The 25,985-nt window shown below is 41.3% G+C and overlaps 1 protein-coding gene across 1 annotated transcript; it reads right to left on the bottom strand.

The window, feature by feature from the left end:
• Window positions 1–1,146: 1,146 nt before the first annotated feature.
• Window positions 1,147–24,304, bottom strand: ntn5 (netrin 5). Its single transcript, XM_080880312.1, has 7 exons — window positions 24,177–24,304; window positions 17,090–18,564; window positions 16,221–16,409; window positions 14,662–14,811; window positions 7,704–7,754; window positions 6,870–6,950; window positions 1,147–6,599 (listed from the first exon to the last, which is right to left on the bottom strand). The coding sequence occupies exons 2-7, from the start codon at window positions 18,552–18,554 to the stop codon at window positions 6,037–6,039; spliced, it is 2,499 nt and encodes an 832-aa protein (XP_080736438.1). The 5' UTR covers window positions 18,555–18,564; window positions 24,177–24,304; the 3' UTR covers window positions 1,147–6,036.
• Between the last annotated feature and the right edge of the window lie 1,681 nt (window positions 24,305–25,985).

Genomic DNA, 25,985 nt, shown 5'->3' with positions numbered 1-25,985 from the left:
TAATGTTACCTCCAACCTTTTACCCCAGTGCCCCCGCCATCAGTCTTTTGATCGCTAATCCTGGACTCCGAGTCCTGCGCACAGGGTACTAATAGACTGTAGAGTGTGTTTAGACGCCATAAAAACATCCAGAATGAGCCCCCATCCCTCCCAAAAAAGAAACGAATGGCAGGGATCACCCTGTTGCTCCCTCCGCTATAAATCACCTGTCCCCTCTAACACGGTGGCTGCCAAAATAAGGTTCTGCTTAATGACTACAAAGACAAAACGAGCCTCCCATTGCAGACTACAAAGGGAGCAGAGCTGAGGACGGCCTGACACATCCCAGACATTTGTGGCCAAACAGGGACCAGACGACCAGTCCACACCTGCGACTGGTGGGAAAACTTTAATGGGAAAAGTCAAGCTGTAGCCACGTGACGGCAGGTCCTCACGGTCTCATGCAAAAACATTATACAGACGAGCATGTATGCTCTGCATATTAAACCTATGAGTTCACTTCTCTTAAATACATTTAAAGGTTTAAAATGTCATTTTGGGATCTACCAGAATAGCTTTATGCGCTTTCATAGTGCAAGAAATACATAATTTTTTTTACACTATAAGTTGTTGCAGCACTCGAAAATCTTCTGGTTTGCTTTAATGCAGCCATTCTCCAAAGACCAGCCTGCTCTGATTGATGAGGCATTAATTAAGTACCTGACCTGTAAGAGCACAGTCAAGGCTGTTTAAGACATAAAGGATAACAACCTCAGAGTTCAGCTGGATAGAGTTAAAGCAGGATCTAACCCAGAGCAGGAACAAAGAGAAAATCCTGCAGAAGTTACTATGTAACACAACGCTTGTTGGAAAACCAATCTGAATTTCATTAAAATAAGTGGAGACGTGGTTGACAGGCAAAAGAAGAACCTGTAAAATCTTGGTGTACATCCAGGTTGCTTTAAATAGACTATTAGTCTTGTAAGCCCCTCTCCTTTAGAGAGAAAATCCTTTCAAAAATGCCAGTTGCAAAAAAGAAAAAAAAAGAAAAACACAACATGAAGACAGTCATATTTTTTTTTATTTGGTTTCAAACTCGTATCAAAGACTCTGATTGTGCACACTACAGTTTACACAAATATTGTGTGGAAAAAAAGTGCACATTACACCAACAGGACCTGCTCAGCCATGGAAACCATGACTCCCGGTGCACACTTTTTGTGCTGATGTTAAGGACAGATGAGGTTTGGAGCTCCAGCCACCCAGTCACCCGGTGACCCTGCTCTACAACTTCATGGTTGAGTTGCTGTGGTTCCTAAACACTTTCACTTTGCAATCAAACCACTCATGGCTGATCATGAAATGTGTACTAAGGAAGAATTTCACAAACTGACTTGTTGCTCATATTCAAATGGCTCATTCTTTCTCGAATGTTTGTAAAGGCAGACAGCATAGATAGGTGCTTGACTGTTGCAATGGGACTCGATTTTCGAGACTTTTCTCCATGCAGTGTTGCTCCGGCCTGCTACTGGTAGCATCAGCTGCCCGTCATGCAATCACTAAGAATTTTCTGCTGTTGTTAGGATGTCAAAAATAAAAGTAATCCACTGGATCTTCAGTTCCTCAGATGTCAGAAATGAACAAGAGTCATATCAACAACAACTTGTTGAGTTACAGAAGTGAATCTGGAGAGTATATAAAAGCGTCAGAGTACGAAGCAGCTGCTCATTCTTTGTTTGCGGGTGTTTCCTATTCACTTCTGGAAGAGTGTCATGCACATTTGTTACATGGTGCCAAAAATAAGTGAAGGAAGACAAACCTGGACATTAAATTAGACCTTTCAATTCAGCAGCCGCGTTTTCTGAGGGATAGACTCTCACTGGTGTGGAATTTGTGTATTTTCAGACATTTTATGTTCTGTAGGAAAGCATTAACCCTATAAAACCTGAACTATCAAAAACTGCCAGGAAATTTAACAGACTGAAACCGAAACAAGGAGCAAAATCCACATTATAAAATGTTGCATGCACTGTTAATAATGATACTTGATGCAAGAAATAATTTTTCTCTCTGTGGTCATATTTTTGGCAAATACTTGATCAGAAATTTTAAAGAGGAAGGGTTGGCACATGTTTGTAGTACAGTATATCCATGTGTTTGTCTACATGTGTGTGTCATGCCGTTGCTGCCCTGAGCTGTGCCATGCTTGATTAGTCCTAATCTGGCCGGGAGTCGGGTTGCGGTGTCGGCGGCATGTCTGTATGGAAGGCATGTAGGCTGCAGGATCACAGGGATTGACCCTCTGCCTCTCAGGTTAACAGAAGCCTCCGTGTCTTTGTGTGTGTGCATCCTGAAAACAGTGTGACTTTCTGAACTTGGACTTAAGCTCTTGGGTGCGAGGCAACAATTTGGAGTGTGTGTGTAGACGGGATGAGAATAGTGTTAAATGTGTGTGTATGTGTTTGAGGACAAAGCAAATTGGTGTGTTTGCAAGAAGTCTAGTTGAACTTTGGCTCTGGCTGCAACACAGGAGGAATCACCTCTCGTAAAACGTGCCCTCGGCAGGCTGTAAACATAATACCACACGCTCACAAACACACACACTGCTGCTTCCCGTTCTGCAGAAGAAGAATCTGATCTCCTTTTTTCCCACATGCCACCAAAACAGGGAGCCTACCCCCATCCACAGCGCTTCAGAAAAGAACATGTTGTCAGTTTAACTGGAGCAAAGCCGCAGACTATGCGAAGCCCCTGCTGCAGAGCGAGCCACTGGCTTAAGTTGTCTGTTAGTGTCGGTGTAAGTGTGTGTGTTTGGGGAGTTCTGGGATCAAACCCTCATGTCGACAGGGGCTGCACCGCGGAGACGACTGCTGACAGGTGCTTCCTGCAGCAACGCAGCAGGTGCTACACACGCGCACACACCGAGACATGATTGTGCATGTGTTGACTTGCACTTTTTTCCTCTGACACACACACATAATTTGTGTGTTACGCACTGTTAACTTTTACAGCCGTGCCCTTCTCGTTTTGGGTTGTTTGGTGTTTCAGGGTGCAGAAACTCCTTTTCTTGTTTTTAGCTGCCAAAATGAAAACGTGACATTGGATGGTTTTTGCTACAATTTGTTGTTGTTTGCAAGCTGGAAACACAAACCTGACATGAGTTATTTATCACTTTCACTGGATTTTGAAAAACACAGAATACCAAGAAATTACTTGCAGTATGTTTGCATCCACCTGATAATCACTCTACTTGTAGCTATATTTTGGTCTCCACCAACTCCTGAGGACAATATCTGTTTTTAGCTACTAAATGATCCACTGTGTTTGCCAGTTAATTGCCAAAGTTTTTCTGTCTGCTGTTTTCCTGGTAGTGTACAGCTGTGTTTTGAATTTTTTTAAACTGAAAACAGCTGCCTGCTGTTGAAAGCGTGCTAATTAGAGCAGTGAAAGTGAACCAAAACAGTATATTGAACGCCTTAAAAACAAAACAGTGAGCTGAAAGATGCTAAAAAGATGGTCCATACATTACATCTCTTTACGGTTTATATCTGAAACACTTTACATAGTACACACAGTACACATATCCACACATATTGTGTAATTAACATTTATATGTATTGTTTGAGAGCTTTTTTATCACCAGCTAGCATCAAAGTATTAGTCAAAGACACTTAGATGAATGGTCTGAATCAACACACATTATGAAATGACTACAGTTGTTTTTTTTGAAAAAACTATAGGCCAGTAAAAATGCCAAAGATGATTACATTAAACTTTATTAAAATTTTCTCTTTTTGTATTTCTGACATTTTTGGCTGTTTTCATGTAATATTTATAGTATTGTTGTCATTCCATTTACTGAGTTTAAGGTGTTGAAGAATATGTGTGATGAATATAGATCCGTCAAAATGAGATATTTAAGGTCTTCACAAGTACAGAATTGTGAATGTGCACTTAAATCTGACTGATTTCTTACAAAGGTCACCCTAAGTGGTTAAAAAAGAGTTTGTATTTGAATAAGTATAAAACTAAGTCTATGTTTTTTTTCTGGTAAATGATTAAAGACAGTGTACAGAAAACATGCTGCATGTTGGGTTACTGTATAAAGACATCTGAGCAGCTTGTTTGGAAGCATAATTAGCATGGTAAGCTGCCAGCTGGTTGCACGGATGTTTGGACCTCATAAGAAAAGGAAAAGAGGCCCCAAAACAGTCTCACACACTCTTCGGTGTACTGTATGTTCAGTCCCGCTGCGAGGTCATCAGTCAGCGAGTCTATTTTTCTCTCTTTATTTTCAATCATAGCCTTCACCACAGCTGCACAGCCAATCGCTGACACAGGTCCCACCAAAACAAGGTGGCTGCTCAACAAATAGGAACTCTTCCATCTGTCTTCATAACCTCCAACCACCCCCCATTTCCCCTGGGCTATGACGCGATATCTCCCAAATGGAAACAGAAGTCATGACGACAGGTTGGACCGATGTTTTTTAGATCCGTATCTGGGCTCCTTATGGTGTATCTGAGGATTCCTAGAAAATGAGGTTAAGTTAGTTTGGTCTTTGTGTCAGCTGTCCAGTGAGGGAACAGATTGTAGATAAAGTCTCTTTTCATCAAACATTGTACAGTTTGAATTAAAGGTGTGAGTGCAGTGAGGTTTTTCGTCTCCCACTACTGAAATGCATGCGAAAAGAAAGAAAGAAACTCAAAAAGAAAATTAAAGCAATTTTTTTTTTACATTTTTAGAATTGAAATGTACTATATGTACATACATAATAAAGTGTTCTTATTTAAATGTTTTAATTTAAAAATCAATGAGTTTTCTTTGTCTAAATTGAATTAGCCTAAATGAAAAATTTCAGTTTTCAGTTTTTTAATTTCATTATTTTAGACAAGCAAGAGTAAAGATATTTGTCAAATTTAAAAATGGAATTTAATAATATAATAATATCTTGTCTGTGCTAACCCGGCTGCCCAATGCACTCGTGGTGTCACAGCTTTGTTTTTCTTACATGAAGGTAAAAAAAACACAATCTGAGCAACACGTTATGAAGGCTATTTTAACTGATGTCCATATCAGACAGAAATAACAAAAATAAATACACTGAAATTATACTTTTACGTGGGATATACATATTCTGCAAATATTTCAAGTTGATTAAAGGGGAACAAATGTAAGTAGTTCAGCAAAATAAATAAATAATGTATTAATTAATCTGTTTAGTTTTGAAAGTTTTGGATTTAAACTGTAAAACTACAGCATCGATGTAATAGTAAATATTAGTTATTTATAATAAATGCAAATTTGCAGTCTCCAGCATGGTTTTACATAACAGACACATTCTGTTGTAATTATCCATGTGAGCTACATGACTTTCAACTTTGTTCGGTTATTTTAATTTAGTGAAATTGCTTCAGAGATTACTTTTCAGTATTTGCTTTTCCCAAATTTACATGTGAATTAAAAATAAAGTCTAAAATGGTATAATGGGCAATTTACAATAAAATATTTACTAGTAAAAAAAAAATCAATCACATTTTTGCACATTAACTAAACCATTTGTCATTATGTTAATTACTATTGTAAATACTTTTATGATGTCATTTATTGTAATATTTTCACTTTAGCTAAACAATTCAATAAATAAATATGATCTAAATATAGATTTTCAAGACAAAATGCTAATTGACATTTTTCAAAGTTCAGTCAGACTTTAATTTTCAGAATTTTCCTTAGTAGAAATATTAAAATAATGATACTTTCATTTTACATTTCACCATTTTAGTCTCACAGATTCATCATCACTGAGTGATACCACTTTATGTTGCTGCAAAACTCATTATGCAATAATTAACCTCTTAAGAATGTACATAAACCTAAAGGTGGGTATGTGTTTCGGTGTTGAAGGGTTTCTTTGAGCTTTCTTCTCACCTGATTGTCAAGTCCACTGACAAAAAAATGGAATAATGTACATTTTACTCCTTGTAGTTCTTCTGTTTTTTGAGAATTTCAATATAATAGAATTTGAGTCTTTAAATCTTCTCACTGTTAAAGTTTTCATGAAGGGTTTTGAGTAGAACACACTGGATTGGGTGAAGAAGAAGAGGGTAGTGTCGCCTCAGTGGATTTAACTTTGAACATGTGCGGCACTTCTGTGCTTTCAGTCTTGTGTGTGTTTGCAGCGTGAGGCTCGACATCTTTCTCAGTCAGCAAGTGAGGGGGGACATAACCAGACTGAGGTTTTGGGTTTTCCCTGTAGCGCTGGTGGTTGTTTGCCTGTTTTGGTGGACAGCGGCCCCTCTTGTCCTGCCCCCGGAAAGCCCTGAGTTTGGGGCTCCAGTGTTCCTGCCACTGGAGGGCTAGAGTAGAGCGATCTGCCACCAGGCGCTTCTCCTCTGGCACCCAGGGCTGCTCTCCTTCATCTGCTCCGATCAGGAGGACTGTCCGACCCACCTGGAGGGCGGGGCAGCCGCAGCCAAGGTCGCGGTCAGGGACCCAAAGGGACTGAGAGCCCCTGCGAATGCGGGCGTGGGACCCAGTGCGGAAGACGACTTGCACCAAGATGGAAAACTGCCACCAGGGACCTGAGCGCTCCATACCTTTCACCTGCACCTTCAGCACTAACAAACACAGGCACAACATAGTAAAAAAAAATAAATAGTATTTTTGATAGATTATTTTGGTCCACAATTTAAATATTTGTTACAATTTAGATTTGATTCATTTGAATAAATAATTTAAAGACTGGTTATACTTTTCTATTTTCTGTCATACATACACTGTGGATGCTCATATCAAATATGGATAGCAGGAAACACTATAATTGTTAAATTATATTTAATAATATAATAAAAATATATAGTGGTTAAAACAGAAAAATGGCCACTAACCATAGTTCTTTCGACAATAGGTCTCCAAGTTCATCTTGACTTTAACCTGAGAAGGCTGGCAGTATGAAACGCACTCCTCCGCTACATGAGAGACAAGCAGAGGGGGGAGAGGGAGAGAGAATCGTCAAATGAGGGTGGATATCATTTCATAGCAAGCATATCAGCACATGTCTTTTCCCCTAATTACAATATGGCTGCTTCTATTTGTCATCACAGTATCCTTTGACTAACAGATGATCCCAACTGCAGCAGGTGGGACATTCTTCGAGCCGCCGCTAGGAGGGAGTGGTTAGCCACTCCGTGGAGAGAGTGAGCAGCAGCTCCCAGAGCAGTTTCAATTCAAGGACTGATCTGTTAAAAAATATGTGGCACGCCTTCAGAGGAGATCTGATATATGATCGCACAAAAAAGCCATAAATCTAAATGCTGCGGTGACATCAGCGGGGGAGAGGATAGAAAAGGGAAAAACTTTATTGTTATTACTCAATCAAATCTTGTTGTCAGTTACACAATTTCCTGCATGAGGCATTCGGATATCATAAGTTATTATGGCAGGTTACAGCAGGCAGAAAATTTTACAGTAGAAAAATTAGATATTGGTTTAATATATTTAAGTACCAGAAGTTTAGTTAATAGATTAGTTTAAAGGTTTAAAGTTATAAAAAGTTATAAAGTTACTTTCTGTATAAAACTGTCTTTCAGGATACAATTTTCCAGACTTGCCTTCTTCTCCATTTTTGTCTATGAATGATTGTCTGCTTAAAAAAATAATTCAAGGAGCTTCATCACATTGATGCAAAGCATTTCTCCAGGACTGCCATACATCAGACCTACCTATGCTGTACTGAGGTTGGTACACTGGAGTTGGAGCAACTTCTGGAATTCCTGCAAGCATAAACACAGTTTCAGACAAAACAGACACACAAAGAGAAACTTCAGGACACTTTCCAGAGCTGTCAGTCTGTTTCACTTCTGTGCATTATATGTGTGCGTTGTGTTTGAATGACCCTCGCTGCGTGAGGCATGCCCATGCAGAAGATAAGCAAATGTCAAAATGAACGTGTGTGTGGTCCTTTTATGGTCCACAAACCCATCCCGTGGTGCTCTCTCTAACACACAGACAGATGCAAACTTTACTTTTTGGAATTTAATAGGGTCAGACCTTCACTTCTTGTATGGTTTTGTCTCAAACATTAAACAGAGTAGTGCGTGTCGGTGGTGTGGATTAACATCCTGGTTGGTGACGCGTGCATAACCCAGGCTCTTGTAAAAGTTTGTGTGTGACAGTGCCGCCATATAAGCTCACGCATCGTCCTCTGTCCAGGTCTGGTCTTCTATGACACAACTGGGCCACTGACACCCAACACCCCCTTCCAGCTGACGGTCCCTCGTGTTTAAAAGTCAAGAAGGTGCTGTGGGTTTCTGTAAGTGTACTTATAGTACATGTCAAGGGTTCCAATGAGGCAAATGGGGCTACCTGCATGAGCAGGGCTAGTGACAATATGATATCCATATATGCGACTGACAGACAGGGATATCTTTTGTATGTAAAAACTAGAGATGGCACGATACCACTTTTTTATGTCCGATACTGATATCATAAATTTGGATATCTGCCGATACCGATATGAATCCGATATAGTGTTTTTTAATCAACAAAACTGTTTTTTAAAATATCTTGCTGCATTTTGTATAAGTTCATACTCAAGTTTAAAACAACAACTACACTAAAGCTATTCTGTTATACCTGTATGCAAAAAAAAATATTTCATAGTTCAGCAATACTGATCAATCTAATAAACTTAAACCTACACCATCCTCCCTATTCTGGTATTTTAAAGAGTACTTAGCGTAAATATTAAGCAACCTAACTAATAGGGTTCCAACTCCCAGCAACAACAAAAATAAATAAATAAAAAATAGGGAACCACCCCTCACGCTCCACCTCATGATGCTTAATCGACGTAATCAACCTTAATTTGATGCAGTGTGAAAAAAAATGCACAGAAATCAATTATTTTTCAATATATTAAAATATTAAATAGATTCAACATCTTTCTTCAACAAAATTGCAGACTGCACAGATGGTACCTTCCCAAAGGAAAAAGTACTATAGCTTACTAGGGTATATATATTAGACTTAATAGTTACTATATACAGTAATGGACTTCTATTCATTTTACATCAAATTAAAACTTTGGGTGTCAGATAATTATTTATTAAAAGCGAGACATTTTAAATGAGAATAAGAAAGAAAAGTATGTCTTTGTGTCCCCTTTTCCCTGTTAATGCCCTATCGGCCCCCCTGGCTAAACTTTGCTAGATCCGCCCCAGCACAGTTACCAGCGTCAGCTACGTAGAAAAAGATCCTGGAGTAGAAAGTAATATTAAATAAATTCTAACAACAGCTGATCAAGCTTAAACGTGCTGCTGTTGTTCAGCCGCTGGTTTCCTCTTTCTGGTGCAAAGTGGGCCAAAAACAAAGAAGAGACACGGACTCACGACGGTCTCGCACACAAGAATTTCACTCGCATGTGCTGTGCCAGTGTGCCTGCACATGTGATGTGACAATAAAAGTGATTTGATTTGATTTTGATTTGAAAAGCCGATCAGCTGATCGTTAAGCAGTTTCATGATTGAAGTAGCAGCAAGAAGAGGCAGTCGCTCCATATATCGCTTGTTAAGCTTAACACAGGAATGCTTTACAAACATTCAGAGATGGACTTACACACTTGCTTTACTTCTCTTGGGATAACTTTGTCGGAGATGAAATGCCGGGTTGCTAGCGAAGCTCCACATGCTATCCAGACCACCGACAGGTCCCGCACGCCACAGCCGCTCTATCACGTGATGCATACTGCTCCGAGTGCTAACGTTCTGAGGTGAGTTACGGCGTGTTGCAAGTTTTGTGAGGTGCTTTCGTGATATTTAATGGATCGGATTACATTTTTTATTTTTCTCCGATATCCGATCCAGTAATTTAGGTCAGTATCGGACCGATACCGATACGTAATATCGGATCGGTCCATCTCTAGTAAAAACTACCAAGCCTGATCTCCTAAAATTTCATGAAAATTTCAGAAAATTTTCTGAACTGAGCAATTTCTGTCATGTCAGGCCTGCTTCCAGAACAAAATGACTGGGTCTCTATCAGAATTTAGTGACTAGCTGACTAGTGACATGCTATTCTATGTACACTACCAGTTAAAAGGTTAGACACGCCTTTTTATTTAATGTTTTTTCTTTATTTTCATGACTATTTACGGTGTAGATGCTCACTCCCGGCATCAAAACTATGAATGAACACATATGGATTTATTACAAAACAAAAAAAAGTGTGAAGTAACTCAAAGCATCTTTTATATTTTTGATTCTTCAAAATAGCCACCCTTTGCTTTGATTGCTGCTTTGTACGCTCTTGGCATTCTTTTAATGAGCTTCATGAGGTAGTCGCCTGAAATGGTTTTCCAACAGTCTTTAAGGAGTCCCCAACACTTGTTGGCCCTTTTGCCTTCACTCTGAGGTCCATCTCATCCCAAACCATCTCGACTGGGTTTAGGTCAGATGACTGTGGAGGCCAGGCCATCTGTTGCAGCACTCCATCACTCTCCTTTTTGGTCAAATAGCCCTTGGGGTCGTGGTCCTGTTGAAAAATAAGTGGTGGTCCAACTAAATGTAAACCGGATAGGATGGCATGTCACTGCAGGATGCTATGGTAGACATGTCAAATTCAATTTTGAATAAATCCCCAACAGTGTCACCAGCAAAGCACCCCCAAACCATCATACCTGCTCCTTCAAGCTTCAGGGTGGGAACCATGCATGTAGAGACCATCCGTTCACCTTTTCTGCATCACACAAAGACAAGGCACGTGGAACCATAGATCTCAAATTTGGACTCATCGGACCAAAGCACAGATTTCCACTTGTCTAATGTCCATTCCTTGAGTTTCTTGTCCCAAACAAATCTTTACTACTTCTTGCTTTTCCTTAGTGGTTTCTTAGCAGCTGTTTGACCATAAGGGCTTGATTCGCGCCGTCTCCTCTGAACAGTTGATGTAGAGATTGTGTCTCCTACTGGAACTGGTCCTCTTTTCCTGGGGCAGTCCTCATGTGAGCCAGTTTCATCGTAGCACTTGATGATTTTGGTGACTGCACATTTAAAGTTTTAGCAATTTTCCAGACTGACTGACCTTCAGTTCTTTACTTAGTTGATTGGTTCTTGCCATAATATGCTATAATCTGACGGTTGTCAAATAAGGCTGTAAACTGTGTAATAAGGCAAGAAATTCCACCAATGAACCCTGACAAGGCACACCTGTGAAGTGAAAACCATTTCAGGTGACTACATCATGAAGCTCATTTAGAGAAGGGTTTGCAGCGCTGTCAACAAAGCAAAGGGTGGCAACTCTGGCAGATCTAAAATATAAAACATATTTGCAGTTATTTACTTTTCTTTGCTACATAATCCCATATATCTTGATCTATATATTTGATGTCTTCAGTATGTATCTACAATGCAGAAAGTAGTAAAAATAAAGAAAAACAATTAAATGAGAAGGTGACCCATATACATACATACATACATAAATATATATATATATATATATTATTCTAATCATCATCAAAATCACATCTTTATTGATTAACACCGAGTCATTAAGGGTACAGGGATTTCCAAGATTCAAGATCTTCAAGATTTCTTTTAATTCTAAATAATAAAAAAAACATAAAACAATTCTTAATGCTAATCGTTCTCTTGCTAAAAAGTCTAGCACAATTGTCTAGGCGACATTCAAGAAGTACCGCAAACCAGCAGTTAGGCAACATCTGTGATTGATTAAAACTGAAATGCAAGGTTATTGGTCTCGGTGGAGAATGTGTCGCTGAGTGGGCTTCTAGTTTTTAATATGTTTCTAAATTTACAAGGCAAGTCAAATGTCTGAATCGTCACATATCGCAAAATTCCAAATAGTGCAGAAACAAAAGATGCTGTTCATGCATTCCTAAATCAATATAGGAACTATACAGAATAAAATTAGCAATAAATAAATTAATAAAAATATGATCTAACCCAAGAAATATCAGGTCAAAGTAAAAACACAACAAAACATGACACTAGGAGAAAAGTCAGCACTAACTAACTAAATCAGATAACTCATCTTAGTGTGAGAAGACTTTTCATTGACCAATATTTCATGTTAATGGGATTTCAACTATTTTCTTTTCTTTGGCATTCATCGAAACTCTATTAACAAAAACAGAAGCCACCATCAGAGCGACATGCTGCTAAGAGGATTCTGAAGTGAAATCAGCAAAGATGTTGGTAGAAATATAACTTTCAGAGGAAAAAAGTTCAGTTATTTTAGATAATGCTTCAAAATAACAGTTCCAGTAATCGTTCACGATGGCCCTCGCAGGATTAAACCCGAGGTCATAGATGACTTTGGCTGAGGTGACAGCACATCAACTTGCTTTAAATATGTGAAATAACTGTTTTCTATTTTGTAACAAATCATAAAACTTGATCATTTTTCATTTCATAAATTTGCAGTTAAAGCTTTAGCAAAGGTTAGCTGGGGCTATCTCATCAGCTAGCTTGGATTCCGTTTTGCTTTAGCTTTAGTTTGACCAAAATATGCAGCCCTGTCAGACAATTCTGCTGACATCCTGGTCTATTCAGAGCATAGATAAAATGGTTTAAAGGTAGCTAACATTGAATTTAGCCTGACTGCTGCACACATTTAGGGCTGTCTGATGAGGTGTAGGCGAGATGTACGAGGTGGTGGGAGCAGAGAGGTGCTATACATAGACTGAGATGGTCTGGGAGTAAAAACAAACAAGGTTCTCTTTCACTCACTCCTTTCACTAGGAGAGTTATGAGTCTGGGCCCTTCGATGGGGGCAGTTTGAGGCGTGCAACAGGTGCGAAGCTCCCTGCTGCTGGCTCCCTATGTCACCTGATTGGGACTAACACAGCGTCAGAGCCTGTGTAGTTGTCGGCACTCGTGCGATTAGCCCGGGATGTGCGCGTGGATTAGTGCTCATGGCTGATGTTTGTTGCTGGCCAGGCGCAGAGATGTGAGTGGCAACAATCCTCTTGATCTGACGCTGATACCAGATCAGCGGGAGATGAGGTTTCCCTGTAGCGCTCAGCTCATGTTATCGCTGCTGTGGAAACCATCCAGGGATGATGAAAAGGAGACACGCCGAGGAGATCGGGCCAAATTAAACTGAAGCGCAGCGGCCCTATTTATACTGAGCTACAATTTGATAAAGGCTTACACAGCTTGATAGAGTCGCTTAATCCATTTAGACCACGAACAAATGAGGCTGAAGGAGAAATTAAAGAAGTCACTTTGTCATGACTGACAACAAACTATTAAAAGCCAAAGGGTGTCGAGTGCAGAGAGAACATTTTTAATTACGGTAAGACTAAGTGCTGTTATGAAATCAATCCTTATAAAAACAAACAAAAGAGGTTGTCATAACTTTCAGATTTGAGGCCTCTATTCATAGTTTTCATAGAGTCCTGGAAGGCTCCCACATGTGTGCAAAACTCAATAGGCAAAATAAGTGCAGTATTGAACCATTTGACCAGGTTCAATAAATGTAACATTTTACATTCTACTTATGTAACAAAATTACATGGGAACTTGGACTTGACTTGGACACATGCAGGCTGAAATGAGACACTGCAAAATGTGATCTGTGTCTGATGGGTGTTATGGCAGTTGCACCAATTTCCACAAACACACGAAAATCCTTGAAACAGAGCGAGGAGGAGAGAAATCCCTCAGACAGACCCAGAACCCCTGGGACAAAAGACAGAGCCCACTGGCAGAGTCCTCCCAGAGAGGAAAAGAATATCCAGACATGATGGAAGCGATGTTTCAGTCATTAGTTAATGGTAAAAGTGTTATTGGTCATCACAGTTGTGTCTTTAACAGGCTGATTACCTATTGACTACATTCAGACATTCAAATAATAAATTCAGCCCTGTATTAAATGTTAAATGAATGTTAAATGTTTGCTTTATTAAATCTGTGTCCTTCAAGTATGAACTATGAAAACGTCTAATTATAATAATCCTTTTGTGTAAACTCTCAAGTCCAGATGAGAACAATCAATAACTATTTAAGAGGAATTAGTAAACTAAGTCACCAAAACAAATCAAAAACAGAAAAACATTGTTGCTGTACAAACACATTTTGTGGTCTTGAAAATGTATTCAGACTACTGATGATGCATTCGCCTCATAAATTATGCCTCAGAGTCTACATAAGCTGCCTTTATAAATTAAAGGTTTTGGCATATGCAGTGCTGTGTTGGATAAATATCAAATTTTGCATACAACCACACTGAGCTACTGGCTAACATCAACTTAACTTAATATCAATCTACATGTTGCTAGTTTTAAGGGAGAGCTATTCTGGTTAGGTTAGCATAAATCCATGCCAAAAACCCATTTCCAATTTCATTTTTAATATTGCAATATTAACAATCTGAGTTGCTGTAGATGAGGACAAACTGGTGTGATCTGCACTTGTGTTGGCATTTCCTTGGGTGAGGAAAATGTTAGCATGCACTGACAGCCTTTATGCTTTGCTAGCAGTTGTAAACACACTGTGTGGCTCATTTGTGCACTCTTTAGTAGCACTAAACCTTGTGGAATCAATAACTGACAGAAAGAGGAAGAAGTTCTTGTTTTGCCTTCAAAGTGAAAACTCTTTCTGACAACACTGCTAAAGTTAGCAGGTTTAAAATGGACATCTGCGTGGCCGGTAAACTTACGTATGCAGGGCTGTAAAGGAGACTTCCCCTGTTCATATCCTGGGGCACAGCGGTTACACCTGAGGCCGGTCACACCTCGTCGACACAGGCACTGACCAGACGTCTGGTTACACCAGCCACCCACTGCCCCCACAGGATGGCACTGACACGCTGGGAAAGAAATGAACAGATTAGAAGCTGAATAAGCACGTTTTTTGGTAGGTACTCACATGAGCTTTAAATCCAACACTGACATATTCTCACCTTACAGTACAGGCTTATTAGCCTGTATTTTAAAGCTCTGTACTGTTTTTGCCTCAGTTTTCTTGTCCACCAACAAGCAGGTTGTAAACCAAAATAACAAGCTAAAAGATGCTAAAATGGTGAGCAGAGCCAGTTGAAATAATCTATATTCTGGATAGGTTTAAGATATGTTAAAAATAACATAACAAAGGAAAGACATGACAACAGGACTTATAAATGCATCCATCAGTGACAGGACCTGGTTTAATCCTGAATGACAAGCATGTGTCCTCAAGCGTGTCACTGAGCATTACAGAAGGCCTATACTAACGCCAGGTGGGCGTCTGTTTCCTGATGGGTAAACAAAGACAAATTCCTCAGTGGAGATATTAACAAAATTGCACACCATTGCAGGGAATCATTATCACTCTGGTGTTTTTTTAGGTAAGTTTTTTTAGTGAAGATGAACCTTCTTAAGTAGATATTAGCAGTGTTGCCTGTTACACGGTATAATGATTACTGCCTGGATTTGCCATAGTTTACATTGCAAAGCTTTTTATTTACCAGTGCTTTCAAAGGATAAGGGCCAATGAGAGAAGACAGATGGGGAGAGGAAGCCTCTCCTCAGCAGCTCTGTTCACATGCGAACAATGTTTATACAAATCCTTACAATAAGTCCAAACAACCTGCCTGGAGAAAATGAGTAATTGTCTCACCGCTGGCCTCTGAATGGTTACTAAGTGAAATGTAGCAGCAATAAATCAGGACTAAAAGCGTATAAATTTGCAGGATACTCTTGTTTCATGCCTTAAAAGTGATAAAATATTGAGCGTGTTTAATATTTTTTATTATCCCTGAATGTGTGTGAAACTCACAAGGCCTGTTAATTCTGGATATACAGCAAAGTATTAGAGCAGAGGACAAGCTTGCACACAGCTAAGCTAGGGTGTCACAGTCACTTAGGACATGACACCGGTCAAAGGTCACCGGGGGTCATTGCAGATGCCACAGGTGGTAATAATGTGGATGCATGAGGCAGCTCGGTGTGGTTTGTGTGTGCTTTTGTATATTGCTAACAGGAATAGCTGTCCTCTGTCACAATGTAACCACCCCATTAACACTTTTGTACACTTGTACAGAGGCAGAGCGGACCACGTAAGCTCAAATAGCAACACACATTCTGACAGTCGGGCATAAACACGATCACACTCTGATTTACTTTTCATCTTTCAGCGAATGTACAGTCAATCAAAGGTATGGGTCACGCACTCGCTCTACCCTCCATCTTGTGTCCCCCACCACATATACACTAAACACACACACATCCAGTCACTGACGTTGGCAGGCTTTGCGGTGGCTGAGCGGCTTTTTGTGGTTGCGGGTGTATCCATTCTGGCAGTACTGGCAGTGGCGTCCGGCCGTGTGGTGGCGACACTTCTGACACACGCCTCCACTGCGCCGGCCCGACTGCTGAAACACCTCCATGCTGAAGCGGCATTTGTTGGAGTGGCCGTTACACTCACAGGCTGGACATAGGCAAAGCAAAATAAATACTGGTGAACACCAACGAAGAAAAGAGTTTCAGGGCTGGAGAAAGTATTAACAATGGGTTATTCAAATCCAGCAGTTTGGCTTTAATATGGTATCCAGAAAGTACCAAATAAGGGAAATTTTGGCTTAAGCCAGATTTATGACTTTCAGTTTGATTGCAAATATGTTGACACAAAGCCCTCTTACACTTAGCTCTCTTCCAGAGTGCGTCTTTTGTTCTTTTTTTATAGCGAGAATAACTTTCACATCAACTGTATGGGGGGGATCTTTTAAAGCGCCCTCATTTATATTGTATTAATGTTTGAAGTCATCTATAATTAATGGTGTGTTGCCTTGAGTAACAGTCACTGAACTGGACCTCTGCAACATGTTTGTAGGCTGCTGAGTATCGGTCAGGATCTGATGTGCAAAGGTTTTTATGTTAATGCTGAAAACAGATGTCTGGCTTGTGCTGTTTGAGCAACATTAAGTTGCTGGATGAGTTATAGCCTCTATAAACCTGTACTTGAAATTGAGATTCAATCATGCTGTCTTTACTATATGCACAGTTTTTGACAGTTGCAATATGTTTTCTAGTGATTTCATTGATTTCTTTCATAAGACCAAAGGTGTGCTTATGTTAGCATTTTCAAAGGCAGTGTGATGCAGGACTCACCAACACAGGGGTTTGGGTTAGTGGGCGTAGCTCGATGCCATGGTCTGTCAAAGTAGAAGTCCTCACACACATCACAGTCTGGCCCCGCTGTGTGATGCTTGCATACACACACTGCACGACCCGTGTCGTCGCGGCGACACCTGGAAGCGTGTCCGTTACATTTACACCTGCCCCCGACCTGCAGGTCCGAGAGGGCAAAAGGAGCTCGGCCGGGGGGCTTAAAAGCAGAAGGTTGGGCCGCCTGCAGATTCCTCGGCCTTGTATTGTGATTGTTGTTCCTCCGTTTCCTCAGCTCCTGCCCTTTGTTGTTTCTGCTCCGCCCCTCAACTGTCCAATTGCAATCTCCATTGGGGCAAGGCAGCCAATGATTGTTTTCCTTCTTGCGGCCACGCCCTCTGCCTTTCCCGCCCTTTTTAGGAGAAGTGAGAGTGTCCATGCTGAAACTGTCCCCCCCTTCCTTGCTGGTGACGTTGTGCCCGTCTTCATCTTGACCTGAGCTTTTATAATGGCCCTTCCTGACTTGCTTATCTATTCTAACCCCTTTGTTCCTCACCCTTGTCTCTGAGTTTTTTGTCTCCCTGTCAAAAAATGCCAGTGTATTTTCTGTGTTTAACTTGTCCACCTGATCTCCAGTCTGATCCTTGAAGTCCGTTCTCCATCTCACAACACCAGCCTCTCTGATGTCGTGTCCACGGTCAAGCCATCTTTCTTCTTCCGTCTTATCCATGTGGCCTATCTTCACCTCACTGGACACCTTATGGAAGACCACGCGAATGTCGGTGGCTGTCACCCAGTCCTGGAGAGTGGGGCTATAGTCAAAATCAGGAGAGGATGGCCGTCCATCCAGAGTGGAGAAGGCCAACACCATGCCTCCTCGCTGCTTCTGTAGAGGGCGTGGGTCTGAGCAGAGGGGCTCTGTTTCTTGATGTCTCGTTTGGGCCACTGTTTGTGAAGGTAGCTTGAAGTTCCTGAGGCAGTCGCTGGAGTAGTGCTGCATTGGCCTCCAGGTGCGCCCAAAGTCCATCGACTTGAGGATGGAAATGGAGATGGGGTCCAATGGCTCCCTTTGGTGACAGAACTGAAAACTTATGTATGTGATCTCAAAGCGGCGGCCCAGCGGTAGGGTAAGGACCCAGTCTCCTGTGTCAGTACCTGCATCGGCCATCCAACATGTGAGGTTGTGGGGATTGTTGAGGTCGGTTAAGGTGGTGATGTGGCTGTCATAGTCATTTCCTTGTAGCGAGTGGTTCACGTTGACTGGAACCCCGTAGGCAGCATTGATAAACTCTGACAGGCAGTGTCGCGGACGGCCAACTGTGTGGTAGCAGGGGTCATTAGGTGAATTCCAGCTCAACGGCGGTTGGGGAAGGGAAGAGGAAATGAGGGAAAGACAGAGGAAGAGGAGTAGAAGGAAAACAGGACAAAAAGAGGTGGAGGGAGGAGGGGAAAAGGGTTGGAACATCATGTCATCCAGCCTGTGAGAGGAAAAAATCATTTTTTAAAGAGGAAAACCACAGGAGCGTGATCAGAAAAGAACAAAAGACTAACTGATTGATTTATATGATACGCATTTGAAGCCGAAGAAGGAAATCTAAGAAGGACCACCTGTCCCCTTATTGAAAACACACCATACCAACTGATTGCATCACTGCAAGTTCACCTTATTGGCTTTCAGTAGTTGCCAGTAAAGACTTCATCCTGTAAAAATGTAATCTCCCATCTTCCCAGTAGTGTCAGCCACCGGTTTGAACCCTTGAACTTGAGAACTTATAAGAACTTATCCATCTTAAAACGCTCCTTAACCCCAAAACGAGTGGATGAATGCGGGTGAAGAAGGGCGCGCACCCAGCAGGTCTGTCTGAAATAACAAAAAACATGCCCGACAGCTGGGGCTAAAACCTGAGCTGGACCACATCCATCATATTTATTGCTCCCTTTCCAAATATCTTTACCGTTGGTCATTGCTGCAGCCACCACAGCGAGGGCCCCGACCATGAGCAGTGTAGTAGTGTCGTGGTGTAGGAAAGAGGGCACGGAGAAACAGAGAGGGAGGAAGAGGACTTGGAGATTAGCATTTGGGATGGTAGAAATGATTTATGGAATGAAATGTGTGTTCGACTTGAGCCCCTACTCGGATACTTCCGTTGAAGAGACAAACCCTGACTTGTGTAGGTCTGCAGTGCAAACAAATCCGCTTCCCGTTTCGTGTAATTGGTGATGAGTGTAATTTATTTTTCTGTCATGATTTGATACTAGAATTCGTCCGCTTTGGCATCCGGACAAAATGGACAATGCACCTACTTTCTCTGGGCCCAGTGATTTATCGTTTTTTCGCTGCTCACACAAAGCCCAGAAGCACATTTCCCAATGAGCACTACGTAAGTTTCTCCATTGCAGGGTGAGTTCAGCACCTTTCTCCTTTCGCTTTTAGGAAATGATTTCTTTTCTTCATTAAATGGGCTGTCATCTTCTCATTTATATCCGCCATCCTTCGGCGGTTTCAAACAACTTTTCCTCCACTCTCCCGTCTCCCTGCCCATCTATCACCTGCCCCTTTCATTCTGTTCTGGGAATATTCTTAACTGCTGTGAGATTGATGATGCCCTAACAAGCGTTTGACACTGACAGCAAAGTCAGCAGGGCTGCATAAACCAAACCCGTAGGAGAGGAACGGGGCTGAGAGCCTCTCCGGCCTCGTCATGCCGCTCAATTAGCCAACGACCGAAATATGAGGCCTCCCTTTTGGGACCACACAACTCTGAGGGGTCCTGTGTGCAGGTCACGGCGGTCTCTCGGCTGCCTGGGGACAAACTGCAAATGTCCAAAAGCAACCAAATGCTAGAAAATAAATCAGCTAAACTTGATTGAGCACAAAAGGGGAATAACAGGCTCAGCAGGCGCCTGTGTTTTGTGGCGTTGCTAAAGGAAACAAGTAACAAGTGCAGTGATTAGTGGTCTGACTGTGACCCTGGTCCCAGAGAGCCACATTCCTGTGATCCAGAATGCCTCGGCTAGCCATTCCTGACGTGTCGAGACATGCCCCACGGGAACCTGAACACACTGATAAAAAGCAAGACGTATAAGTTGATCGGCTGATTAATTGGCTCTCTGGTTTCATGTGGTATCGATATACCGGTTGTATAAGAAGGGGAGACAAGTCAAAGGGATGATGAGCAGGATAAAAAGCTACCAGAGGATTCAGGGAAGTAGTGGTGAGATTTCAGTCAGGAATTCAGCGAATGGGCAGTTATAAGCGTGTAGGCGGGTGGTGGGGGTGAAGCGTACACATGGCTAAAAGAGAAAGGGGTAGGTCGTTTAACATTCCCGTGACATGCACTTGCTCTTGTCTTTGTCACATTACATGACTAATTAAACATTTGCCCATTACACCCACTCTGATAAATGGATGCTCATCTAAGTGAGGCCCTTGAGGTTTTTAATGCGCCCCTCTAGGCCAAATGCAGAGACTAGATCAACTGTCTCGTATGGCCAATGCAACCCAGCAGATATGGTTTCAACTACGGTTTTTCTCTACCGCTTTCAATAAATTCACACAGCCAGCATGCCGGGGGCGGAAATGCTGAAGACGAGCGGGATTTCCTCTGAATGAATTTCCCGTTAACTCCAAGAAGAGGCCTCGATCTCCGTTTCAGTTTTGTCTACTTTTTCTTAGTTGCAAACTTAATGCACACAATAGCTGTTGATATAACAACTATGCATTCAGTTTGAGGACCCTGTGAGCAGAAGTTTTGAAATAACTTGGCAGCAATCTGCCTCTCAAAAAGCTTATACAGCCAAATAGTGGTATGATGAGATCAACAACATCTCCGGCGGGTGATCTTTAGAAGCAGCTATGCTTGGCTGGCAAGGGGCTGGAAAAATACTTGCTGACAACCTGGGGGCATGTTTATAGCATAGTCGAACAGGAGAGAGCAAGGAGAGCGGCGCTGGTGTTCGTGCTCTGCAGTCCTCGTTTATTTCCCGATGTAAATCTCCCGTTCTTCATAACGCTGAAATGTGTCTGAACTTGAAAGCAGCAGAGATGTCGGGAGCAGAAACAAAAAAGTGGTTTAATGATTTGGTAGAGGCTGAAGCTGCAGGAGTTCATGCACATGCATATAAGTTTTTCACATCTGAATAAATGGATAGGAATATGTAAGTGAATAGGAAACTCAATAAGATGTTTCGGTGCAGCTGAAAATGCTGTTTGCAAAAGCATTTGCTTGCTAGACAGTTTTGCACTGAGTCTTTCTGTAGATTTAGGAGTCTGGTGGAGCTTTCAGAGAGAGAGAGATGTGATCTTATGGGGTAATAACAGCAATACATCCATAGTTTTCCATATCCATGCATGTTCATTTTTCATGCTTGGCCTGTCTCTGTAAGTAATATACCATGCCTTTTGCTGTATTATGATTCTAACTGAAGAACGAAGATCATATCCTTCTGAAAACTTATCACTCATAAATTAACTTTTTTTTTTTTTTTTTTGCTTGTTTAATTGTTCCGCAGCAAACGTGTCTTTTTTGTGTTCCTGTCTCTTGCTGTGGTTCCTCTCTCTTGCTACCTGCTAACTCGCTTTGTCCCTTGCAGAGCTTTGGGCCTGTCTGTGTCTGGAGCTATTCTGCTGAGCAGATGAGCTGGATTTGGCCTGTCTCGCACATTTTAACATTCCTCGTCATGCGCAGCAGTCCCGGTCAACCGCAGCGAGGGAAAATATGCTAAATTCAAATAGTTCTGCAACCTCTGTAAGGGGTTTCAATAGATTAAAATGAGGATTGCGCAAATAAACACACGGCTGTGTTGTTTAATAAGGTGGATTTGTATCGAGCTGATAGCATCTGGGAAGATTTCCCAGGGTTTTACGTTGCAGCTCTGCTCCAAGACACGGAGCCTTTAAATAAATATGATCAATTATATAAGCTCTGTCTTATAGCCAGCGCGTTTGAAGCTGAACCAAGCGGGCACCTGTTGGCGCATGTTACCAAACTGACACCTTTGTTAATTTGCAATTGTCCTCAGCCGTCAGAAATACAACCCTGGGCTCTGGGTGAGAAGAGAAAGGCTATGCATGCGCTCTGTATTCCCATACTGCATTCCTGCCCGCACAGTTGAAGCCCATGTGTGTGTTATTCCACGCGGAGCGGATTCCAGGAGTTCTGTTTTAGGTGTAATAATCTAATTTTAGTGGGGTGGCCAGGGAGGTGGAAGCAACAGACAGCGCAAAATGGATTATCGCTGCTCGTATCTTTAGCTAAAGGCCTCTGTCCTTCATGTTTGCACCTCCAACAAACAGCCAGTCCGGTGCACGTGTGCCGCATCCTCCTGGGCCATCTGTGCCCCCTCAGATCTGAAAGGTGTCTCTGCACCGACCTGCAAGATTTACTTGCTTCACTTTTGAATAAAAAAAACACATGTTGCCCGCTTGATAATACAAGGGGAGTTTCCTGTCAATTTCCCTTTTACTGCCTCATACAAGTTGGCAAGAAGCTTTCAGCGCAGCTCCAACTTCACATGATCTTATTGAAAACCAGATGGAAATTAAATCACTGGGAATCCACGCTGCAGTCAGGCCAAAGACAACTTCGGGCATTGTGGGGGGAAAAAAATTCCTGTGCGTAATTGTGTGCCAATTAAATCCGCATAGTGTCATACAGCAAGTTAATAATGAGAAGCAGGCGCAAAATGAATCAAAAAACACCGCCAGGTTTGCGCCTTTTATGAGCACTGGACAAGATTAAAAAATATATGTTTTTAAAAAGAAAGAAAAAAGAAGAAAAGAAAAACAGCCAATTAATCATTAGTGTTACAGTTTCATAAAAAACAAACAAACAACTTTTTGTTTACTAAACTTTAGCTTGTTTTAATTAACACTTCACAGCAATCCAGTAAACCCCAGTCCCCAAATTCCTTAAGAAAGGAAAGACAGAAAAAAGCAGGCTGTCTTTATTAAGACAAATGCGGTGATATTTTTATTAAACTGGACTTTTAGGGAAACCAACAAACTGTAAACGGACCTTAAAAGGCAAACAGCCCGCAGATACACGCTGGATGCCGGAGTTGACTTTAACCTGAGTCCTTAGACTTTAATGATCCCTTTGCCACGGTTCATGAAACGTAAATGTTTATCATATTTAGTCTGATTGCTTTGGCCAGAGCTGAGAGCGAAGCCCGGAGACTAATTGGCTCAATTCAGCAGAGCTAATTGCGCTTTTGTTGAGCGCAAATTAGCTGCAGCCAATTATGAGCTTTATTTACACAGCGAGGCTATCGCAACGTGATCAGAAAACTTTCACTCTGATGTTTAATGTTGATCATTATTCTCGCTTGTGTTTAACGTTTAGGATAAATAACAGCGCCGAATTCCCGGCCTGCTAATTGGAAATCGTGTTATGAGCGTATATTGTGTTTTGATTTATTTATTAAATTTTTCTTTTACCTCAACATAATGGGACATAGTGGCAAAACCACGTGCGTACGATTACATTCAAAAGAAATATACAAATGAAAATATGTTTTTTAAAATTGTAGTTCTGTGCAATGTTGCAGTAAAAAACAAACAAAAAATAAATACAGATTGTTTTTTAGAATGTTTTCTTATTTAAAAATAAAATAAAATAAAAATAAACACAATAAGCAATTTACATTTCAGTAACACTCGAGGTAAAACAATTTATACTACATGAGGTCATTTTATAGGATTAAACGTATTTTTTTCTAGTTCAGTCCTACAGCTTATTTGTCAGCGCGTAAAACAATCAGTAATCACATTTAAAAGAATGAATTTTTAATGAGATTTATTCTCAACTATGAAAATATAAGTGCGTAAACGATAACTGAAAAGAGAAACGTAGCTATAACTCTACCCCTGATGTAATTTATACGAGTTTTTATTCCCCACAAATGCGTTTCTGCCTTTATTTAACCCTCTTTTAGCCCTCAGTTCCACCGACAGAAAATACAGTCTGCACTTGAAGTTCCGTCGCTGCTTCTCTCCAGCGCCACAAAAGCGCAGATAAAACTTCACACCCCTTCAGCTACCGCAGACCTCGAGCCGATAAACGATCAAAAATCAGTCACAGGAGCTCACCATGTGCGTCGTCGCTGTGCTTCTCCTTCCTGCTCCCGCGGTGCCTCCTGATCATTAAGAGCAGCGCAGCAAGTGTCCGGACATCCAGCTCGGTGTGCAGAGGAGAGCTGAGCAGAAGGCAAACCTGCCGGGAGGGGGCAACGCACCGGGTAGGGGTGGGGGGACTGTGGGTGCAAATTAATGGGATAATCTGGGAGGTGTCTCTCCTAATAGCAACAAAACTGAGCCAAGAGCTCCCACCGAGGAGAGGAGTCACATCATTCTGTGCCAAACTGGCTCCAAGTGCCGAATGCGTAAAACCCCGATCCAAAGCTTTATTCTTTAAACACTTGTTTTACTGCTAAGTGTTCTGCTGGTATCAGCTTCAAATGTTTGGATAACATTTACTTTTCTTTTTTGTGGGAAAGTCCAGTGTTGACGCCCACCATTCTATGCTAACAACCTGTATATTTCCAGTTAATCACTGATTATATAAATAGTTATGTAAAAGGTTTTCTGCACCAGTGCATGCTTTCAGTAAATATCTTAAAATAATCAAAAGTTGTTTTGAAACAGGACGAAAGAGCATTTGATGTAAGAATAGAAATGGAAAGTAGCCACACAAACCCCCTCTGTGTGCACAAGTGCATTAAGCAGGGCATTTGTCGTGTTGTTGTGTGATTTGTTTACTGCAGATGAACTCCATAGGTTTTCTTTTTTCTCACTGTGGGAATATTTTTAGTCAAACGTAGCTTTTGATTTCTGGTTGCCTTCACTGGCTCAAAGAAACACCTTTTCTTCTTTGTTCTTCTTTCAGGAGCAGAACCTTTTTTGGAGTCTGATTTTATTTATAGGGCCTGCAGATAGAAGACACACTTCTTTGTTCTGTTGTCAGGTGAGGAGTTTAGTTCTTTTCTGACAACAGCTCCATCAGTTGCAGGCGTGTTAGTTACATTTGCACTGCTGTTTTAGTTGTGAGTTATGTGTTCGCATTTGTACTCTTTTATTTTGTTGGCCAGTTACTGAGTGCATTGGAGACTAAGATTTGACATCCAAAACATGAGATGAGTTTGCAAACGACACTTTAAATTAAACCAGAGATCAAAATATCTCAAATTAGCCCATTAGTAGCCAACTCCCATTTATCATACTTATGATACTCGTGCATTTTTTCATAATATGTTTGTGCTTTCTGTAGTTTATAGTTTTGTAGTGTTACGTCATGCAGCAGGAGACATGACACAGCTCCCTATAAATACAAACAGGTTGACCTTTGCCATTATTCCAGATTTTTTTTGTTTAGTAGAAAACTACAATTTTTAAGACTCAGCTCAGCATTTCATGGTTTGTTAAGGATGCCTTTTCTTTTCTCTTTTTTTGCACTGCATGGATTCTCCTCCTTCAGGTTTATTAGCATTGGCAGGTAAATTGAGGGGTGCAGACAAAGTTCAGTTGCAGTAGTCTTATCTCGTCATCCAGGCAAAGATCTCGCTATCCCCTTGGTGAAATAGGAAAAATAGCTGAAGTTAATTTGGTGGAGTGGATCGTTCTCAGATGTGAGGCAAAACTGATACAGATGGAAATATAGGAACGAGAAAGTGGAGGGAGGGAGGAGGGAAGACGCTTGATTGGAGAGGAGGAAACTTTCCCAGAGAAAGACATAAAACTGATTGATGACTTCCCTCGAGGAATGTTTCCCCAGGTGTGTTTTGTGTGTGTGTGTGTGTGTGTGTGTGTGCGTGCGTGTGTGTCTAGTTACAATGCACTTAAGAAATGCTATCCTTGGACACAGGACAAGTGCAATAAAGTAAACTGAGGAGTGAAATAGCA

Source organism: Rhamphochromis sp. 'chilingali' (genome assembly GCF_963969265.1).
Source record: "Rhamphochromis sp. 'chilingali' genome assembly, chromosome: 1".
Taxonomy (NCBI): domain Eukaryota; kingdom Metazoa; phylum Chordata; class Actinopteri; order Cichliformes; family Cichlidae; genus Rhamphochromis; species Rhamphochromis sp. 'chilingali'.
Note: the sequence above shows the minus strand (reverse complement) of the source record. Positions and strands in the feature narration are given on the sequence as shown.

What these genes read in the sequence shown, in the direction of transcription:
- ntn5 (XM_080880312.1), bottom strand. Translation starts at nt 18,554, where the DNA reads ATGATGTTCCAACCCTTTTCCCCTCCTCCCTCCACCTCTTTTTGTCCT. An exon ending in TAACCCAAACCCCTGTGTTG is followed by an intron (nt 16,410 to 17,089) that starts GTGAGTCCTGCA and finishes GCCTATGTCCAG; the next exon opens with CCTGTGAGTGTAACGGCCAC. An exon ending in CTATTGTCGAAAGAACTATG is followed by an intron (nt 6,600 to 6,869) that starts GTTAGTGGCCAT and finishes TGTGTTTGTTAG; the next exon opens with TGCTGAAGGTGCAGGTGAAA.